General features: G+C 33.5%; 1 protein-coding gene across 4 annotated transcripts in view; it reads right to left on the bottom strand.

The window, feature by feature from the left end:
- The window catches only part of LRP1B (LDL receptor related protein 1B), a 1,884,038-nt gene that overhangs the window by 348,927 nt on the left and 1,512,899 nt on the right, over positions 1–22,212 (bottom strand). For all 4 annotated transcript variants that reach the window (XM_003921997.4, XM_074399735.1, XM_074399736.1 and 1 more), the window contains 2 exons: positions 11,624–11,813; positions 7,068–7,272 (listed from right to left, as the gene is read on the bottom strand). In XM_003921997.4, coding sequence (XP_003922046.1) covers positions 7,068–7,272; positions 11,624–11,813 — 395 coding nt within the window. The remainder of the gene's footprint in view (positions 1–7,067; positions 7,273–11,623; positions 11,814–22,212) is intronic.

The following is a 22,212-nucleotide window of genomic DNA, read 5'->3' as shown; positions in this document are numbered from 1 at the left end:
TCTATATAAATTGAGAGATAACTTTACCTCATTTTGTATACAGGATTTTCTATCATCAGTTTAAAAATCAGGCAGTACTACTCTCAGTATTTGAGTAATAAAATGTACCTGATACGTATCTGCCTTCACAGCTGTCACATTCATGATGAATTTATGCACATGAAAATATCTGACCACTTTCTCATGTTTCCTTTGATCACTTACATATTAGGACATGTACTATTCATTGTAAATTATTTTTTCTTTATTATTATTATTATACTTTAAATGCTGGGGTACATGTGTAGAACATGTAGGTTTGTTTCACAGGTATACATATGCCATGGTGGTTTGCTGCATCCACCCTCCCTGTCATCTACAATAAATATTTCTCCTAATGTTATCCCTTCCTAATTTTCCAGCCCTCTGCTATCCTTCCCCTAGGTCCCTCCACCCACCGACAGGCCCTGGTTTGTGACGTTCCCCTCCCTGTGTCCATGTGTTCTTATTGTTCATCATCCACTAATGAATGAGGATATGCAGTGTTTGATTTTCTGTTCTTGTGTCAGTTTGCTGAGAATGATGGTTTCCAGCTTCATCCATGACCTTGCAAAGGACATGAACTCATCCTTTTTTATGGCTGCATAGAATTTCACTGGGCATATGTGCCACATTTTCTTTATCCAGTCTATAACTGATGGGCATTTAGCTTGGTTTCAAGTCTTTGCTATTGTGAATAGTATTGCAATAAACATATGTGTCCATGTGTCTTTATAACTGAATGTTTCATAGTTCTTTGGGTATATACTGAAAGGATAGTAATGGGATGGCTAGGTCAAATGGTATTTCTAAATAACTTTTTCTATATATCTCCTTTATATTTTAATACAGTTACTAAATTTAAATTGGAAAAGTTATTTATAAAGGCAAATATAATAAAAAATTTCTTAGAATAGAAATGGGAATATTACTTTTTAAATTTAAAAATAAAGATTATTGGCTCTAATAGGGAGTTGGGAACCACAATCAGCATTTAATATTACACATAGAAACATTAGAAATTAATTTACCTTTTCTGGGCATGTTTCCTAATCTGTGAAATAATACTGGATTATTCCAATTAATAGTGGAAAAGTTTGCAGTTCATTCAATAATTAATACTTGCTTATACTTTAATTTTAAATCAGGTATTTCCTTTTTTTAAAAAGAAGTTGAAACTTATCTTCCTTCTTTTCTTTGTTGATAGCAAGTGGTTTTGACTTTTTAAGCATTTCAAACTTATGTTATCAGAAAATTCACTTTTCTGGGCATCGGAACTTATTCTGTAAGTTTCAGAGTTCAGGCACTAGAGGTTTCAGAATGTCATTAAACTATATTACCGAAAAAAAGGAGACAGCATCGATACATAGATTAGAAAGACAGAAGATAGATAAGTATATAGACTCATACAGATGATAGGTTGATTTCTTCATTTATTTATAGAATAAAATAACTGATTTTAAAAGTAGAAAGAGAGACCCATCTCTACTAAAGTAAAAAAAATAGCCAGGTGTGGTGGTGCATGCCTGTAGTCTCATCTACTTGGGTGACATCAAGGTGGGGAGATCATTCGAGCCTGGGTGTAGAGGCTACAGTGGTCCTTAATCACACCACTGCACTCCAGTCTGGATGACAGAGTGAGACCCTTCCTCCAAAATAAATAAATAAATAAAAGTATAAAGAAAATATTTAGTGCCATAAAAAGATAAAATATTTCATTTCCTTGCGATTGTTCTTGTAATTAAAACTAGTTTATTTATATAACTTGCTCCCCTATTCTTACTCAAAAGAGTTCATGTCATCAGATTGTGTTTATTTAGGGATCAAATTAGTCATAAAGATCCTTTTCATCCTAAAGATAAGTCATAAGACGGAAGATTCCTTCCTGGGAGTATATTCTGAAAACAATTTTGGACTAAGTTTTTAAAAGAATGTCAGTGGTAAGAAACGTGAGCAATTGCAATTTCTAGGAACATAAATGTCTCTTTTGGAAAGGAAAATTTGTATCATGCAGGTACCAAGAAATGGTTAACACTTAGAGGGTAACTGCAGGGAGATAGATTATAATCATGCTGTCTTAGCTCAGTCAACATCAGTTATTGTTTCACCTACTGGAACAACAGAGATGATAGATACAAAACAGAAAAAAGAAAAAATGAATCATAACAAAATTATTTTCTGCATTTATATTGCCTTAAGAACTAATTTTCCAAAAGCATTCAGTTTCATATCACTGAATAAAGAACGCATTCCTTGATACTTAGGTAGAACCACCACATAAGTTAATGTGGTATTAAAATCAGAAAAACCCAGCCAATCGTTTTATTTTTATCAATGCAAGTCAAAATTAAACTGCACGAACTTGTATTTTATTGTGATCACACTCTAAGATAAAATAGAATAATAAAACTTAAAATTTATAGAAAAAAAACAATGGGCTTGTTAAACTTCAGATTAAAAAATGAAAAGATAAAAATATATATTAAAAACACTTTTTTTGGTTTATTTTTGATGTTTGAAAAGTTCTGTTTCTCTGGTCTACTGATAAGCAATGGGTTATATAATATTTCTATGATAAACTAAGCAAGTTGTAAATAGTGTATCAGCATTTTTCAGATCTCTACGAACACTTATGCCCATGACGTACATAATAAATTTTTTTTAAAAAGCTGTTTTCTGATCAGAACAAATCTACATATTGTATTACATTCTGAATATTCATAATATTCATGAGCATATTAAAAGCTTAAAATGTAATGCAATGACTAAGCCTATCAGACTTTGTTTAAAACACAGTTTTGAAAATTTACTTGACTACTGTTTAATTCCTATAGATAGTCAAAAGAAGGCACACTTTCCAAACACACTTTGGAAGAGCCATGGCATCCTACTGCGTTCGAGGGCACACACAGTCTAAATTTACAAGAATCCCTCCAACACTTTAAAATTAATTAACTTAAATATAGGTTACTTCTTTCTCATTAAAGATACACTTCCTCTAATATTTCAGATTACGGTGTCTAGCTTCTTTCTAATCTGTTCACTCCCCTGGGGATATTTGATCTCCCTACTCTTGCAATTGCTTTGTGCTATCACTTGCTTTACCCAAAGTTAGAAAATATGCAATTATGCAGAAGAAATGTTTCCTTCTGTAATAGTCACTGCTTTAGCACTCCTTTTCATTGTATTGCTTCAGCATGTTTTGACATTATACAATGAACTATGTTTTGTGTCTCTTCTTATATTTCGTGGTGAATATTTTAAGTCTTTTGTAGAATCCTTCAATCTTCATAACTATACTCTCTATTTCCTAAATATCATTCTTTCTAAACCTATAGTTTTTAATTATCACACATTTCTGCAGTGCCTTTTATAGTGTACTCCAAAATATAAAAATGGCATTTATTCTGTTGGGTTGCAGATCTGCTTAAAAATAAAATATAAATCCAATGAATATATATATATATATATATATATATATATATATATATATACATATATATATTATATTATATTATATTAGCATGCTTGCCCAAAGGGAATAAAATAGGGAGTCAAAAAAATAGCAATAATATTTTGTTATAGCAGCTTGAGTGGACTATGATAATTGGCAATGCTTTTCCTTCATGTAATAAGTGGAAGTCATGTGTTTCCTGTGAACATTGGCATGTATTAGATTATCTGGTCTTTTCAAGGCTACCTAATAATAACAGTTGGATTCCAAGACAAATCCAGGTATAAGCACACTAAATGATGGTTCTGTTTATAAAGGTCCCATTTGTAAAAGAACACCCTGTGTACAAATGTTTGTTTTTTTAGAACAAGGAAAGATTGAGGATTAAAGTATTGAGAATTATCCTTAAAATGTCATGGATTTAATTCCATACTGTTAAATATCTTTGAGCATATGTCTTACTTCTTCAACTAGATATGGGGACAAGGAAGGTTTATTTTATCTTTTTGAATTAACAATGACTTCTGCTAATTTCCACAAAATTAGAGAACATCACAATTGTGTTGATTTTAGCCATCATTTGTTTTTATACCTAAATTAATTATAAAGTATAAGGGCTTCAGTCCCCACTATTATGTATTATACCATCTAACAAACAAAACATGCACAGGTACCCCCTTTATCTAAAATAAAATTACATTTTTTAATAAGCTTTAGGGTGTTATATGACTTGGTAATGTTCATGCAGTTAGTTAATACCAAATGCAAGGATTAAATTTAACATTCCATTAAAAGTATAATTTTTAAAGAATTAAATGCACTTCCAACTTTCATGCTAGTATTTATTTTGTAAAGTTATCATTTCTAATAACTATAGAACATGAATTTAATTAATATTAATTTCTGACATGAATAATAAGTATTTAGGCTTTCCCTTCCCTGATTGCATCATTTGTCACATAGCTAAGCAATGCGAACATCTAAACATGAAGGTGAAAGGAATGCTAAAAGCAAAGAGAAAATCCTTATATAACACAAGCCACAGTAGAGATGCTGAACTATCTGTCTAAACATTCAGGATATCTATTAAACAGATTTAGACACAAAGCTATAATAAAGGTCCTTGCAATGGTGTGAGTGTACAATACTGATCTTCCTCTTTTAAAAGAGCTTTGATGACCCCAGCTTCAAATGATTAGCTTGTCTTGACATAATGGAGAAAACTCTGTAAAGAGTATTTTGAAGAGATCATGCAGAAGTTGTAGGTCTCTATTAAAGAGCAGTTTTAAAGGGGGTAACGTGTCACTTAGAATTGTATAATCTCCATTTTCTTCCCTGTTGATTTTACTAAGGTTCTTAAAATATGTATCAAAATAATGTGATGTGTGCTGGCAAGTTGAGTAAATCTACTTAGTTTACTAAGTAAATCAGCAGAACTTCAAATTTTACTAGGCATAGTTTCATGTTTTGTAGTGAACTGAAATATTAACTGTGCAAAGTGTTTATGGGTAGCATATTAAAGATATGTGAGGAAGAAGGTGAGACAAGTTGCTACTTGCAAGGCATGAGGAAGTGGCCATGTTTTGTAGACTTAGTTGGGTCCTTTTTAAGTGTTTTCAAATTTAGTATGATAGTTTGCACAGCCACTGAAGTGAGACCACCAGGGTTAGAATTCCATTTCTGCTACATATGTGGTTAGGTGTTCCTGAGCAAGTACTAAACTTCTTTGTGCCTCATTTTCTTTGTCTGTGAAATAGGGATCATCATAATAATGCCTACCAAATGTCACAGGGAGGGCTTTAAAAACATGAATTATAAAGTGCTTACTCAGCACAGTATCTAAAACACAATTAGCAATCAGTGACTTAGCCAGCATGATGATAAGTAAATTGATACACTCTGAAGTCTCAATAAATCTGTACGAAGTATTTAAAACAGTCCATAAATGGTCCCTAAATTAACTTGTGCAAAATAATTTTTAAAACGTATTGCTCATTTTATTCACAAAAATATTATCTTTTTCTTAAATTAATTTCAACACATGTAAAGATAAAGAGGAGGTCATCCAGATGCATGTAAGAATATAGTAAATGTTGAGATAGTTTTCTAATTTGGGGGCCCAATCAGAAATCATCCTGCCTTGAAAAGGGAAAGAAAATGATGACTTGGAATCAAACAAAGCACATATTTTAAAATGTCAGAACAAATCCTTTAAATTATGTTAGCGGTATCTTATTACTGGACCACTTAACTGTAGCTATAATTACCATACATAAGAATAAATCCATAAGTGGAGAAGTTCAAAACAGGTATATACAAAAATAAATTGAAGAGAATAAAGACATATGAACTCATGTTTTTTAGTATCATGACATGATAGAAAATAACACCACATGCAGGACAATGATTTACCTGTCTTTTCAAAAGCGTTATATGCTAGGTTTATTTAGAATTTCTATGCTGTATTCTGAGACATATACTTTTGCACTACATCTTCATAATTGCCCTGAAAGTTACAGAATTTGCATATCAGAAAACTTAAGTTTATAAAGTCTAAATATTTTGCCTAAGGGCAATTCAATTTTCAATTGAATTAAACACTGTGCTTAGTCATATAGATTTGAAGTTAGTAAACTACAGCCTGCTGATTTCTTGCCTGGTTCTGTAAATAAAACTTTATTGGAATACTGTCATGCCTATTCATTTACATATTCTCTATTTTATGTGTTAGTACCATAAAACACTGTAGTTATAACAGAAATCATACAGTCCATGAAGCTTCAAATATTTACTATTTGACCTTTTAAGAAAAAATTTGCATTAGATTCTACACCTTCTTCCATGCGGTGGAGGAGGAGGAGCCTGAGGATCATTTTGTCCTTCAGGCCTGTACAGTAGAAAGGACAGGGGTACAGATTTCTCTAGTGGTGTAGCCACCCAGATCTAACCACTAATCTTCCCAGTAGCCAAGGCAGCTACTCCTCACATGACAAAGGGGTGCCTTAGCATCTCACCATTCTTCAGGCCCTAAGTACCTGCTATAAGTGTTCTCCACGGACAGCATAGCAACTCTTCCACTAACATTTCATTTCGAACCCAGGGAAAAGAGAGTCCAGTGATTAGAATAGATTTGATGGTGAAAAGTTTGCATTCTCCCCTCATCAGAGCTTCTTAGGGTGCTTTGAGGATACAAACACAGAGGATCATTTCATTCTTTTCTAATTTTCTTTTATCCTGGGACAAGTAATCAATTTTATTTCACATTTTTAAAAGCTATAAATAACCATGAAGCATATGCAAATCACTCTAACAATTCCAGTACAATTAATAACTAGAAGGAAATTAGTTATTGTTGCTCCAGAAAAAGTTTATGATTTGAGCTGTCTCTATGGCAGCAAATGCATTTGAAAGAAGTTTTCAAAACACTATCCACAATTTTCTTTTGTGTGTGATAGATTAATTATTCAACTGGATTGTTTCAATCAATTGGTTATTTTGAAATTCCTTGATATGCACATTTTAGGAGAGTATGAATCATATGTGTTTTAAATATCATAGCATAACTCCACAACCAGGAAATTTCTGATTAACTTACATGTCTCTGGGATCCATCGTATTCACACCTTTCAATTTTTCCTAGACTGCCATCTGAGAAGTACAACTTCTCTGCACGGTAGTCGATAGTGAGTCCGTTTGGAGTGAGTATGTCTGTACTGACCACCACTTGAGCATTTTTCCCAGTCAGGGTGGATCTCATGATACTTGGATGTTGTTCATTCCAATTGGTCCAAAACATTAAGCTAATTAAAATAAAAATTGTAATTACAAATTGAACTTCTCATCAAGAGTAAAAATACTAATAGAAATATGGCAATAGCAAGCTATTTAAAAAGAAGCAGAATCATTTAACTTACGTTCTATGATCTTTAACAAAGTCTAGGTAATCAAAAAAGATTTTTACTAGGCATAGTTTCATGTTTCATAGTGAACTGAAATATTTACTGTGCAAAGTGTTTATGGGTAACATATTAAAGATATGTGAGGAAGAAGGTGAGACAAGTTGCTAATTGCAAGGCATGAGGAAGTGGCCATGTTTTGTAGGCTTAGTTGGGTCCTTTTTAAGTGTTATTTTAAGTGAAAATAAAAATCCTTCCTCTTCCAATTTTCCTTTTTTTAATATATTTTAAGTTCTGGGGTACATGTGTAGATTGTGCAGGATTGTTACATAGGAATACACATGACATGTCATGGTGGTTTACTGCATCCATCACCACGTCATCTACATTAGGTATTTCTCCTAATGTTATCCCTCCTCAATTCCCCCATCCCCTGCTATTCCTCTCCTAGCTTTCCCACCCCTCAATAGGCCCTGGTGTGTGATGTTCCCCTCCCTGTATCCATGTGTACTCATTGTTCAATAACCACTTATGAGTGAGAACATGCAGTGTTTGCTTTTCTGTTCTTGTGTTAGTTTGCTGAGAATGATGGTTTACAGCTTTATTCATGTCCCTGCAAAGGACATGAACTCATCCTTTTTTAATGGCTGCCTAGTATTCCATGATGTATATGTGACACATTTTCTTTATCCAGTCTATCCTTGAAGGGCATTTGGGTTGGTTCCAAGTCTGCTATTGTAAACAGTGTCACAATGAACATACATGTGCATGCGTCTTTATAATAGAACGATTTATAATCCTTTGGGTATATACTCAGTAATGGGATTGCTGGGTCAAATAGTACTTCTGTTTGCAAATCCTTGAGAAACCTCCACACTATCTTCCACAATGGTTGAACTAAGTTACATTCCCACCAAAAGTGTAAAAGCATTCCTACTTCTCCACATCCTCTCCAGCATCTGTTGTCTCCAGATTTTTTAATGATTGCCATTCTAACTGGCGTGAGATGGTATTTCAATGTGGTTTTGATTAGCATTTCTCTAATAACCAGTGATGATGAGCATTTTTTTTATGTTTGTTGGCTGCATAAATGTCTTCTTCTGAAAAGTTTGTTCATAGCCTTCACCTGCTTTTTGATGTGGCTGTTTGTTTGTTTCTTGTAAAATTGTTTTAGTTCTTCGTAGATTCTGGATATTAACCCTTTGTCATATGGGTAGACTGCAAAATTTTTTTCCCATTCCTGGTTGTCAGTTCACTCTAATGATAGATTCTTTTGCTGTGCAGAAGCTCTTAAGTTTAATTAGATCCCTTTTGTCTATTTTGGCTTTTTTTGGGGATTGCTTTTGCTGTTTTAGTCATAAAGTCCTTTCCCATGCCTATGTCCTGAATGGGATTGCCTAGGTTTTCTTCTAGGGTTTTTATGGTGTTAGGTCTTATATTTAAATCTTTAATCCATCTGGAGTTAATTTTTGTATAAGGTATATGGAAGGAGTCCAGTTTCAGTTTTTCGCACATGACTAGCCAATTTTCCCAACACCATTTATTAAACAGGAAATCCTTTCCCCATTGCTTGTTTTTGTTAGGTTTATCAAAGATCAGATGGTTGTAGATGTGTGGCATTACTTCTGAGGCCTCTGCTCTGTTCCATTGGTCTATGTCTCTTTTGTGTATATTTTGGAGAAAGAAAATTACTAAACTCCTATTTTGTAAATTTCCATTTTCCTCTCTTAGTGTGATTTTTCTACAAATAACAATATCATTTCTAAAACTCTGGGGTGACTTGTATATCCTTCAGCATGGTATCTGTTCTCTATGGATTCCTATTTATAATAATTTAAAGGCAGTTGAGCACAACAGCCCACAAAGTTATTCAATATGTGTTTTTGGAGTACTCTGTGACATTTATTACCAGACAATATTAAAATTCACAAAAAAGTTTGTATTAAATTTTTATTGTTGGTAGTTTTACTTACAAATTGTGACATTTAAAATTTTTAAATTAGTGAATTGAGGCCTGGTGTGGTGGTTCACTCATATAATCCCAGCACTTTGGGAGGCCGAGGCCAGGGGATCACAAAGTCATGAGATCGAAACCTTCCTGGCCAACATGGTAAAAACCCCATCTCTACCAAAAATACAAAAAATTAGCTGGGTGTGGTGGTGTGTGCCTGGAATTCCAGCTACTGGAGAGGGTGAGGCAGGAGAATTGCCTGAACCTGAGAAACAGAGATTGCAGTGAGTGGAGATCGTACCACTGCACTCCAGCCGGGGCGATAGAGAGAAACTTAATCACAAAAAAAGTGGTGAATTGAAACATTTAAAAAATTAAGCATAGAATGTAAAGTATTAAACTTACAATTTATTTACAGTATTTTCCTAGATCGTAGGCTTTATACTAAGAGAATTTTAGAGTGCTAGTGTTCCTTTCCTTTTCCCTCTTCATTTCACAGGTGAGAAATGAAGAGAATGGCCCAGCGAGCTTAAGTAATTAAAGTTTTCACAAATAAATAGTAACTGAGCCAAGTTTCAGACTTAGAAAGCCTAACTTTCATTTGCAATTTAGAATTTTATTTTAAAATTTCTGTTAATCTATTAAAATACAATGGTGATTTGAAGGTATCATTTGCATATATAGTGATAAATTGTCTTTTTTATACTTTAAACTTTAATTACAAATAATTATCAAATTAAAATATTTTATGTGTTTAATTTTAACTTACAGCTCACCATATGCAAGGTAAAAAGTATAACTGTTAGCCTATGTAATAAATAATTACAGGATAAAGCACTTATTAATTAAAACATCATGTAATATCATGAGTGACTTCTTTATGTTTATTTCAAAACTGACTTATAAATTCCTTTGCCCAACTCTTTTATTCCTACTATGGGACATTTATTATTGTTCTGAGATTCTTTTGGTGATGTGTCGGGATAAACGCAGCTGAGCCAGCAAGCTGTATCCTGATATGACAGTGGTGAAAGCAGTCTCCCATGCTCCATCATGAGTCATTGCATTGCTCAACCTTGAGTTTTCAAGTATAAGATGATGTTCAATTAAGTAAATGAAATCTGATCTCACTTTTAGCTCTATAAACAGGTCCAGATTTACAACTGTTTTCACTCTGACCAATTTACATTGTTTAGTCCTTTCTTTGACAAGTGGTCAGGGTCAGTGATTATCTGTCATTGCTTTTAATTCTTTAAACTTTTTTTTTTTCATCACACCTCAAAAGAGCTCTTCTAGTTTTGCTCAGGGAAGACCAGATTGGTCTGATTTTTGTTTGTTTCATTTAAAAATAATAAGGATTTTCTAATAGTTAACAAACAACTTTACCATATTGTGTATGAGAGTGAAAGTCCATAGAAAGATATTTTTTGTCCCTTACTTTTGCTTTCTTCTTCAGTTTTTTTTTTTTTTTTTTTTTTTTTTTTTTTTGAGAAGGAGTTTCGCTCTTGTTACCCAGGCTGGAGTGCAATGGCGTGATCTTGGCTCACCGCAACCTCCGCCTCCTGGGTTCAGGCAATTCTCTTGCCTCAGCTTCCTGAGTGTTTATAGAGCTAAAAGTGAGATCAGTTTTTTTTTTTAACACAACTGCTTTCTTTAAGACATCCCCCAACACACAAATTTTTTCTTTACTTTTATTCACTGAATATTATATCCTAAGCATTTTCTTTTGTCATGAATTTTTTACAAGTGTTATTTTAGGTGTCTGTACAAAATATCCTCAAACAGCTGTAGACTACTTAGACTATTATCAAGTACCTGGTGCTGAAAAGATAGCTGCAAACAAAGATGTTTGTATTGTTGCAGGCTGCTTTCTTTTGTATTTCTATTTGGGAGATCCCCAGATGCTACAATTACTTAATTAAAATGAAAAAAAAAAAAACAAAAAAACCTCTTAGTCTTCTGTGTATGCTTAGATTTTGCTAAATTTGTGATTCCAATCAGCTTTGCATTAATGTTTTCTTCACAGGCCTTTTCAAGCATAGTATTGTCTCTTTCTATTTTGCCCTTCATTATTTAGGTTTGTTTTTACTGGATCTCTCAGGAAGATGAGACCTGGCATTTCAAGGATCCAAATTTTAAATTTTCACATTTATAGTGCTCATATATTTAAAAAGTTTTATGAATTATAAAAATAAAACTTAAAACTTTTATTTTTAAATATAATTCTTCTTAAAAATTAACATAACTCTGATATTCCTTTGACTTATAATTACAATGAAGAAATAAAAATACACTGTTTCTTACTTTTGACATTCATCCAAAGCTAGCACATGTGGGTGGTCATCCTCTGACATGGTGATGACCGCTTCCCTGTCAAATGCTCCAGGCCGAGTCTGGTCCACAGTGTGTCTGGTGATGGATGAAGTGGTGGAGCTTGTCCAGTACAGTGTGTCCCAGGCTCTGTGATAGGCAAGTCCTTCCACAGAACCCACATCTAGTGGGGGAAGAAAAAGAAAAAATACATATTTTTATTAACAAAAAATGACCCCTGGACAGAAAAAGCATTTAAGATACACATATATAACTGTTATTTCATCAACCATTTCTCCACAAATTCTCCAAATAAAAATGTAGTCATTGTTATGCCTACAATTGATAGCTGATTGTACATATTTTATAATGGAAACAATTTTTGAAAAATATCATTACAGACTTAAATCTTCTCCTTAAAAAAACACAATTAAATAATTGCCTTTCATTTTGGAAAATGGTGGCTCTTTATCTTTCCTGTATCTTAATCAATTTTCATAAAATATCCAGTTGCAACAATTTAGAGATGTTTTTGAAAATCTTACATCAGCAATACCACTTATGTACAATCATCATGAGTTTTCTCTTGATACTATAAATCTGGGATATTCAGGGAAAGCAAACACATCAAAAACTACAACAGTATGAGAAATCAAACTCCTTACTTGCAACTATCAATGGTAGATAATGTCTTAATAGGTTAATGTGGCAATTTCTTTGCTTCTATTCAACTAATGTGATAGAAAAACAAAATGAGAAAAAGAAATTAATTGCCAGCTAAGGCATGCTTTAAATGTCAGACAAAGATAAACGGTGGTACACAGATCCTGATACATAAAAGTGACAAAGTGAAAAACAAAAATCATTATTTCTTAAAATTGTATTCCCAATCTCTAGGGGAACACAGAGTAGCTGTTTCATTTTTCATAGACATGCTTTGAGTACATCTTTTTAAGTATAACCAAGTTATTACACTTTTTCTATGTGTTATCTGTTTTCCTCAGAATTATTCTGAGCATATTTAACAAGGAATATATACACCTTTTGCAATCATACCAAGAAATTAACGTTATTACAGAGTCTTTCTTCTACTTTTCTCTCAAAGAATCTCTAAAAGGATTTATTCAGCTCCTATAAAAATAGGTCTATGAAGAGAGCTGGTTCTGGGTTTAAGATGAGTTAATATTTGGTTTGGTGGGATCAATAGGATTTTGTGGGAATGTAAAACAATAATTAAAGCTTTTAAACAATGTTTTTCATGATTAATTTTTTGCCATTTTTTTTACATACAACATGAAATATCCAGTAATAATGAAAATAATATCTATCATTTTTAGGTACCACATGCAAATTGCTTTTCATACATTGTTTTATATTAAGTATAAATCTACTCTGTGAAGTTTGTGTCATTTCTCCATTTCCCAAGAAGAAAGCTGAAACATATAGTCACAGAACTGATAATATTAACATAAAATTTTTAGCCCCATTCATCTGCTTCCAAAAGCCTATGTTCTTAGTAGCACCACTATTTGTATATGGGTTTATAGCACTTACTACTTATCCTTAATCTATACCAACCTGAAATCAAAGAAATGATTCATTAGTCTCTAGGAGAATTATATATCTAGTAATATACCATAGATAGCCTCCTCTCACACAGTCAACAAAGCAGTTTACAAGGTATTAAGGTGGGGGTTGACTAATATGAAAATCAAGGCCAGAGATGATGGAAGAAAAACTATAAGACACAGTCATAAAATCAGTTAAACTAATTATATGTGATGCATATAGTGCTCCTACTTGGAGTGAGTAAATGAAAAGTTGATAATGGTTAAGAATGTTTAAATCATTAATTAATAAATTATCTTTGGCAGAGCATTTTTAAAACTTCCAAATCATTTTAGAAATGCAGTTAACTCTATTAGTAGTATTTGCAGCATTACACGCCTTTCATCATTCACAAATAGAATGAGAAATGGCATATCTCTCAAAATATTCAAGCAAATAAGAAGAATTAATCCATCCTCATTCCACATCTTCCCTTCCAGTGACTATGACACATCTTCCTCTTGGCAACTTTCTCTTGCCAATTCAGGAAGAAAACACTTGGTATTACCATCGAGATGTGGCAGATGCTTCTTTTCTATAGTTAACATAATTCCAGAGTTACTAGAGCATGTATTACATCTCAATATCCAGATGTAATAACTTTTCCTTTATTTTTGTAATATATGACTATCAGAAATTATACTTAATAATTATGTTGATATATTTTAAAATATTTTAGTAATGTACTTCTTTCTAAAAAATGTTTAGATCCTTATTACAATTATATTTTAACAATAAGAATTATTGAAATATTTTAGTTGAGATAACACAAGTCATGTTTCTCAATTTTGTGATGATTTATTGACAGTGTGGGGGCATGTGGCATGTGTATGTGTGTGTGTGCACATATATCTGTGTTTGAACACTGAGATTCCTAAACAGTTGAACAGGCAGAATAAGAACTTTGAATTACTGATCCTTGAAGGCAATTATGTAGTTTGAAAATAAAATAGAATGTTATCTATCCAACCAGATTTGAAATATTGAGCAGAGTAAATCAATACAGAGCTAAATTCTTAGAACTCAAGGGCATAGAATAGGTATAATTAAGAAAATAACTGTTACTGCTATTTCAGCAGCTCCATACTTTTCATCCCAGCAACGTATATGTATATACATATATGCACTTGATAAGGAAAAAAAAAAGAGAGTTTTCTTCCCTCTTATCCACCTTTGAGCAGGGAATTGGCTTTGGCTAAGTATAAGTCAGGTCCTGATATGTTTTTGCAGAAGGAAGAAGTGGATGTCAGCACATCAAAACATACAAGTCAGGCAAGGAACTCAGAGCTGTGGTTGTACCCTATTTCCTGGATTCTAGTTTCCACAGCAATCATGGGGAAATTGATTCTAATAGTTTGACAGAGAAGTAAATCACTACTCTTACAGTGACCCAAAAGACTTCACTTCATAGAGAACATACTTTCCTCTCATCATCACTGGGGAACTGCAACAGTCCCTTCTTGCCTGCACATTGCCTTAAAGGCAGAATAAGAGCTTGACAAACGGGAAAGGCAGTGAAGGATATTACTCCTAGAGAATCACATCCATGAAACACTGTTATTCAAATCCAGTTGCAAATTGGCCTTGCTGTGTCCTCACCCAAATGTTGTCATGAATTGTAGTTCCCAACGTGTTGTAGGAGGGACCCGGTGGGAGGTAATTGTATCATTGGTGCAGGTTTTTCCATGCTGTTTCCATGATTGTGAGTAAGTCTCATGATATATAATGGTTTTATAAACAGCAGTTCCACCACACACACTTTCTTGCCTGCCACCATGTAAGATGTGTCTTTGCTGTTCTTTCACATTTTGCCATGACTGTAAAGCCTCCCCAGTCATGTAGAACTGTGAGTACATTAAACTTCCTTTCCTTTATAAATTACCTAGTCTTGCATATGTTTTATTAGCAGCCTGAGAACAGACTAATACACAAAGTTAGCAGGAAATAACATTTATCTCAAGGACATGCTATAATTATAAAGCATAATAATAAAGTCCTTGTTGATTGTGTACAACTTTCTTACTGGTTTGTTCTCCAAAGCCACAGAGTATCAGTTTGTTGTTTGAAATTATATCATTAGTAGAAAGCATCCAAATCTTGTTTGGAGGATCTAAGTTACTTTGACACAGAGAAGCAGTTTCAATTTCCAGTCCAAGTACAGAGCTTAAAATAAGAAGTTCTGCACAAAATATTGCACATCTATATTAACTGTGAATTCCAAGGACAGAGGATCCCAGTTCCACTTCTCTATCCAGATCTGATGTTGTACTCTTTACAAATAGTACACATAACTGTGCTCTACCTTAAGCCTAATAAAACACCACTTGACTGAAATTGTGTCTAATTCTACCATCTGTAAAAATCTTCTAAAATTTTTCTCTTTCTTTTTTCTCTTTCTCTTTCTTTCTTTTCTTCTTTCTCTCTCCTTCTTTCCCTCCCTCCTTCCTTCCTTGTCCCCCTTTCCTTCCTTCCTTCCATCCCTCCTTCCTTCTGTCCCTCCCTCCCTCCATTCCTTCTTTCTTTCCTTCTTTCTTTCTTCCTTTTTGTGAGATATGCCATAGTTTTTCTAGTATACTGTCTCTCTCATTTCATAAGATAATAATTTGACATAGTTGAATGATGGGTTTATTTGACAAAATTCAAAAACTCTTTCATTTTAAAAATATTCAATAAACTAGAAATAGAACTTCCTAACCTTGATTAAAGAAATATAAAAACCCAAGGCTCATATTGTATTTATTGGTGAGAAAATTAATGTTTTCCCTCAAAGATCAGGACCAAAGAAAGCATGTCCACTTTTGCCCTTTTACTCAACTGGTGTTGAATAAAATTGGAGATTCTAGCAAGGATAATTGGGGGTAGGGTAAAGAGAGAGAGAAGGAAATAAATAGCATCCAGATTGAAAGAAAATAAGTAACACTATCACTATTTTCAGATGGAAAGTACTGGTATATACAAAATCTCAAGAAATTTAGTAGAAATGTATAGCCAGGTTGCAGGTTACAAAAGCAACATAAAAAAATAGGTTGCATTCTACATAAGAGGAATGAACAATCCAAAAATGAAATTAAGAAAACAATTTATAACAGAATTTTAAAATATAGAATACTTAGAAATAAGTTTAGTAAAATAATTATAAATGTTAAAACATATACACCAAGCTACAACACATCATTGAAAGAAACCAAAGACTTAAACAAATGGAAAGATAACAATGTTCATGGAATGGACAACCTAATATTATGAAGATGACAAAACTATCCACAAAGATCTACAGATTTAATGTATAGAAATCCCAGCTGTTTTTTTTTTTTTTTTTCCAGAAATTGACAAGCTAACCTTTGAATGCATATGGAAATACAAGGGACTCAGAACAGTCAAAAGTATCTTGAATGAAAGAAACAAAGTTAGTGAACTCATACTTCCTGATTTCAACCTCAGTATAAAGTTTAGAGTAATCAAGAGAGTTTGATTTTATTATAAGAATAGACATAGCTATATGTATCAGAAAAGTCCAATGAGGAAAAAAAATTATCTCAAACATAATAATGCTCCCAATAATCATATAGCCACATTCAAAGCATATTTGATTCCTTATTCATACTACATACACACTCACACACATACACACACATATGTAACTAAAAATGTTAGTTAGACCAAAGTGTAGATGGTACATGGTGGCGAAACTGTTTTTGTTGTTTGTTTGTTTTTTTCTGTTTGTTTTTTTTAGACAGAGTTTTGCTCTTGTTGCCCTGGCTGGAGTACAATGGCACAATGTCTGCTCACCGCAACCTCTGCCTCCCGGGTTTGAGTGATTCTCCTACCTCCTGCCTCAACCTCTCAAGTAGCTGGGATTATAGGCATGCACCACAATGCCTGGTTAATTTTGTATTTTTGGTAGAGATGGGGTTTCTTTATTTTGGTCAGGCTGGTCTCGAACTCCCGACTTCATGTGATCCACCTGCCTCAGCCTCCCAAAGTGCTGGGATTACATGCATGAGCCACCACACCCAGCGATGGTGAAACTCTTAGGACAAAAAATAGGAATAAATCTTCATAACCCTGGGTTAAGCAAAGCCTTCTTAAACATGACCCCCCTGCAAAAAAAAAAAAAAGAAAAAGAAAAAAAGAAAAAAAAAAAAACAGATGTTAGATCTCATCAAAATTAAAAACTTATGCTTCAAAGACAAAAAGCCAACTCACAGAATGGGAGACAATATTTGCAAATCACTTTGTGATAATGGACTTGCATCTTGAATAAATAATAAATGCTTTATATACACAACAATAAAACAACCAATCCAATTCAAAAATGAGCAAATAATTTAAATATTTCTCCAAAGAAGATACACAAATGACCGATGAACACATAAAAAAAATGCTCAACACTATTAGATATCAAAGAACTGCAAATCATAATCACACTTGATATTCATTATGACTATAACAATAAGAAGTTTTCACAGATGTGGAAAATTTGAACCAATATACATTGCTGGTGGAAATGTAAAATGGAACAACCTCTTTGTAAAGCAGTCCATCAGTTTTACAAAATTTTAAACATAGAGTTACCATGTGACCTAGCAATTCCACTGGTAAGTATATACCGAAGAGAAATGAAAACATACCTCCATATATACAGAAAGGTTTAGAGCAGCTTTATTTGTAAAAGCCAAAAGAGAAACAGCCCAAATGTCAATCAGTTGATAAGTGGATGAATAAAATGTGCTACATCCATACTTGGAATTATTCAACAATAAAAAAACTGAAGCACTTATATATGCTAAACTCGATCGCCTCTCTTTCTATATGTACATATAAAAAGGGAGAGGATCTCTCTCTCTCTCTATATATATAGAAAGACAGAGGATGGAGTGTGTGTGTATACACACACACACAGAGATATATATGTATATGAATACATACAGGATATAATTGTACAAAATTTTTTAAAGTATGTGTATATTTTAGATATGGTTTAGCTGTTATCCAGTAGAAATATTTTTCATAGGGATTGCTTACTGTGAATTAGATTACTACTAATCAGATTTAAAAGCTCAGAGCCACTTGTTCCCCCATCAATGAACTTTTTTTTTTTTTTTTTTTTTTTTTTTTTGAGACGGAGTTTTGCTCTCGTTACCCAGGCTGGAGTGCAATGGTGTGATCTCGGCTCACTGCAACCTCCGCCTCCTGGGTTCAGGCAATTCTGCCTCAGCTTCCTGAGTAGCTGGGATTACAGGCACGTGCCACCATGCCCAGCTAATTTTTTTTTATTTTTAGTAGAGACAGTGTTTCACCATGTTGACCAGGATGGTCTCGATCTCTAGACCTCGTGATCCACCCGCCTCGGCCTCCCAAAGTGCTGGGATTACAGGCTTGAGCCACCACGCCCGGCCAGCATATTAATACATACAATAAAATTATTACCTAAAATATTTTTTCACCAGTCTAATCAACTAAAAATTAAACAAATTAAAAATCTACATCATAGTGTGAAAATTTAAACAAGAAGCAATTAAACCAGAAATAAAAATTGTCATTATTTTGTGTTAGTGAACACCTGGAAAAACAGAGAATCTACTAAAAAGCTATTGAGTTGGGTAAGGTGGCAGGCAATAAATAAGTAAACCAAAATCAATAGTTATAATATATACAAAAATAACCAGTGAAATTATATAATGGAAAGAGGATGCCAGTCCAAGTAGCTGCCAATCCTGCATGTTCCAGTGAATAAGCACACCTAAAAAACTGTGCCACTCTTGACCACCTGAATTTAGATGTTCTTGTAGCCAAAGGATTGCAATAATGTTGCTTTTCATGAATGTAGGTCTGTTAACGTTAGGTTTTCACTCCTCTAAGGAGCAACCCGACCCTTTCAAAGAGCTTAAATGAGGAATGATATTATCCTGTACTTTCTTTGTCCTTATTATCCCACTTAGCAAAACACATGTTTTTCCCATATCAAACATGTTTGCAGAGATACAACTTTATTTTTAACAAAGACAAGCTTTTATTGTCATCCTCAAGCAGTTTTAATTTCCTGAACCAGAGCATGTCAAATATTTCCATGTCATAAGAGAGTCTCTGCTTTACACTGCATAGCAAAATAGGCCTATTTATTTGGTTGTCCCAAAACAAAGAAACAATTTGCCCTAAAAGAGTATTGAAGTGGATTAAAACAGCTCGAAGCTTTAAAGTGACAGTGATTTATTTGTTTGTTTGTTTGTTTGTTTTACCAAGTGTAGATTTTTTTTTTCCAGGTTTAAAAATATTTGACATCAAAGTTTCAGCCAGGACTTCAGACTTAGCTGAAAATTATAGGGACTCAGACATGTCAACAATTGCCTCTATTTCATGTCACTGCTACTGGAAGAAATACAAGCCATAAACAGATTGAACATATATGTGATATCGTTGTGCCAGTTCTTTTGGAGTCACCAGAGACAAGCACCGACTTTCCAAAGATTAAACTAACATTGGCATGTTGGGAGCTACCAGAGCAGAGCTCTGAAACCGAGGTGCTTGAAACCCTCAGGTGCGCTGTAATTCGCCATCCAAGGAGAGGCTGTGAGACCCTATATGTACAGCCACTCCTTGAGAAATATAATAAGGAAATGACTTGGAATTTATCCTTTCTTTAGTGAGAAAGTGAAATAAATCTTCAGCCGAAAGCTATGAATCACAACATTCTTGAGAAAAAGATGTCTCTGACCATTTCCATGTGCCTGGTTAAGATCAGTCATTTTCCTCAACCAATTCGCACAATGCTAAACAACCTTAACAGAGATTCACTTATAAAGAAAATAGATAACAATCTCATAGCGTGATTTGAGAGAAAGTGGGAATGCCTTCTTATCCAAATTAAGACTCTTTTCAAGGTTTTTACAAACCATTATTAAGTATGTGATCCTTTGGTTTAAGGCTGTCTCCAGGTGTTCTTTGCTTAGTCTTTGTAAATAATACTCTTTGGGGACTAACTCCCCAAGTTATTAATGATTGATACTTTATTATATTGTTTTTAATGATGTGTGAAATGTGGGCATTTTTTATTGAGGAGAAAAGCTTCAAAAACACCAAGCACCTTTCAAAAGCTCAGCTTTGGCACAGCAGAGAACTATAGTTTGGACAGAAAATCTTCAAAAACACAATCTTGATGGAGGTGTTGAAATAAGCCTTCTGGGAATCTAGAAATAACAAAAGTATATATAGATTCTGAACAGATACACACATAATACCCAGTGTATGGACTATTCTTTGGTAATAAGTCATTTCAAGAAAATGTAACTGCAGGATATACTGGCCACCTGTGCATCTGCAATTAAATAATAAATAAGGCACATACAATTAACTGGACAGAACATATACGTGTAGTTTCTATTGCTAAGATTATTTTGAGCACTTATGACTACTGATCCAAAATGCATAAGGGTCCTCTAAATTGAATGCAGTCAAAGGTAGTTGTAATATTGACTTCTGCCCCAGAAACATAGGATTTCATTCAGCCACTAATTTACATCATTCTTCTTTTATTCCTTCTTCCAATCTGTCCTTCCATCTTCAGATATTTGTTCTAGCGCTACCAGCAGCCAGTTTTTCCTCCATCTCATTACCGCTTATTTGAGAATCACATTTGTTCCTTCAGTCTCCTCCCATGTTCTATAACCATATCATCTCTTTACTTTTCTGTCTTCTGGCTAATTTTTTGATAATAACCCTTTATTTCTTGATTTCAGATCCTAACTTTACTCCAACTTGAATCACAATCTTCTCTTTTATGCCATCCTGAGGCAGCAAAGTTATGGAGTTCTGTAGAATAGGTTGGGGTAGAGAACATGTGATCCCAGGCATTCCTTTGCTGCTCTGCGGTTCTTAGGTTTGTGAAGCTGTTGAATCAGCTGATTGGTATTAAACTTGGGAGCCTCAAGACAAGCTCTCTCTTCAAAAGCATTTCCTGTATAGTAGCTCATCCTTTTCAGAAAAGCTAGAATAGTCATTTGTTTGAGTTACAGATAAATCAAGCATTGATATAAAACAAAGTGTCTTTTTTGAGGGAATATGTTTTCTATATTAACTCTAAGTGAGATGCTTCATAGGATAATATAACTTTGTGTAGTCATTTACCTTCAGATTTTACAGCTGTAGTTATCAGGAACTCAAGAAGAAATTAGTGAGACTGACAGTTGTTAAAAGATTAATAGAACCCATATATTTAGGCCCTCTAGTTGTAGATTGCTTGAAAATATTAACTATTTAAGACAGTATAACTGCATTTACTTAATACAATATTAAGTAAATATATTTAATGGGTTGATGTCATAATTCTCCTTTCATGTCTTAATTTTTAACTTATCACTTTTATTATTAATATTTTAAATAGATAGTATTTTTTTGACAGAAACACGAAGTTAGAATGAAAAAATAAAATTGTGAAATCAATTAACTTATTTGCAAGGTTTCCAGAGTATTTTCTGTCGATATTAAACAACCATTAACAGAAGTGTACCCTTTAGCTTCCTAACAAACCTACAAATCTATCTTTGTGGTATCTTGTCCCCTTCCGTTAAATAATACAATGTTTATCTTCCTATAACAAGGAAATCTGCTACTTGAGCCCTGAACTGCATTGTTCTTTCTACCCTTATCAAGGACATTGGTTCTTTTCTCTGCTCTTTCCTACTTCACAAAGGCCTCCTATTTTACTGTATCATCTTTGCAGTATGCAAATTTATAGCTACTTTGATTCCACAACTTCTTCCAGCTACTACTTTACTCTTTGTTTTCTTCATCTACAAACTTTTCAAATTAGTTGTTAGATATTCCATCATTTCTGATTCGACTTTAATCCAGCTATGTCTGACTTTGTTCCCAGCAACCTAACCGAAAGTACTCTTCCCAAGAAAATATAATAGATACAGCAATAATAACGTAGCAGTTTCTCTATTGCTAAGCCCTATGCACACTTTCTTCATCAT

This window comes from Saimiri boliviensis, chromosome 5 (genome assembly GCF_048565385.1).
Source record: "Saimiri boliviensis isolate mSaiBol1 chromosome 5, mSaiBol1.pri, whole genome shotgun sequence".
Taxonomy (NCBI): Eukaryota; Metazoa; Chordata; class Mammalia; order Primates; family Cebidae; genus Saimiri; species Saimiri boliviensis.
This window is presented reverse-complemented; position numbering and strand designations above follow the sequence as displayed.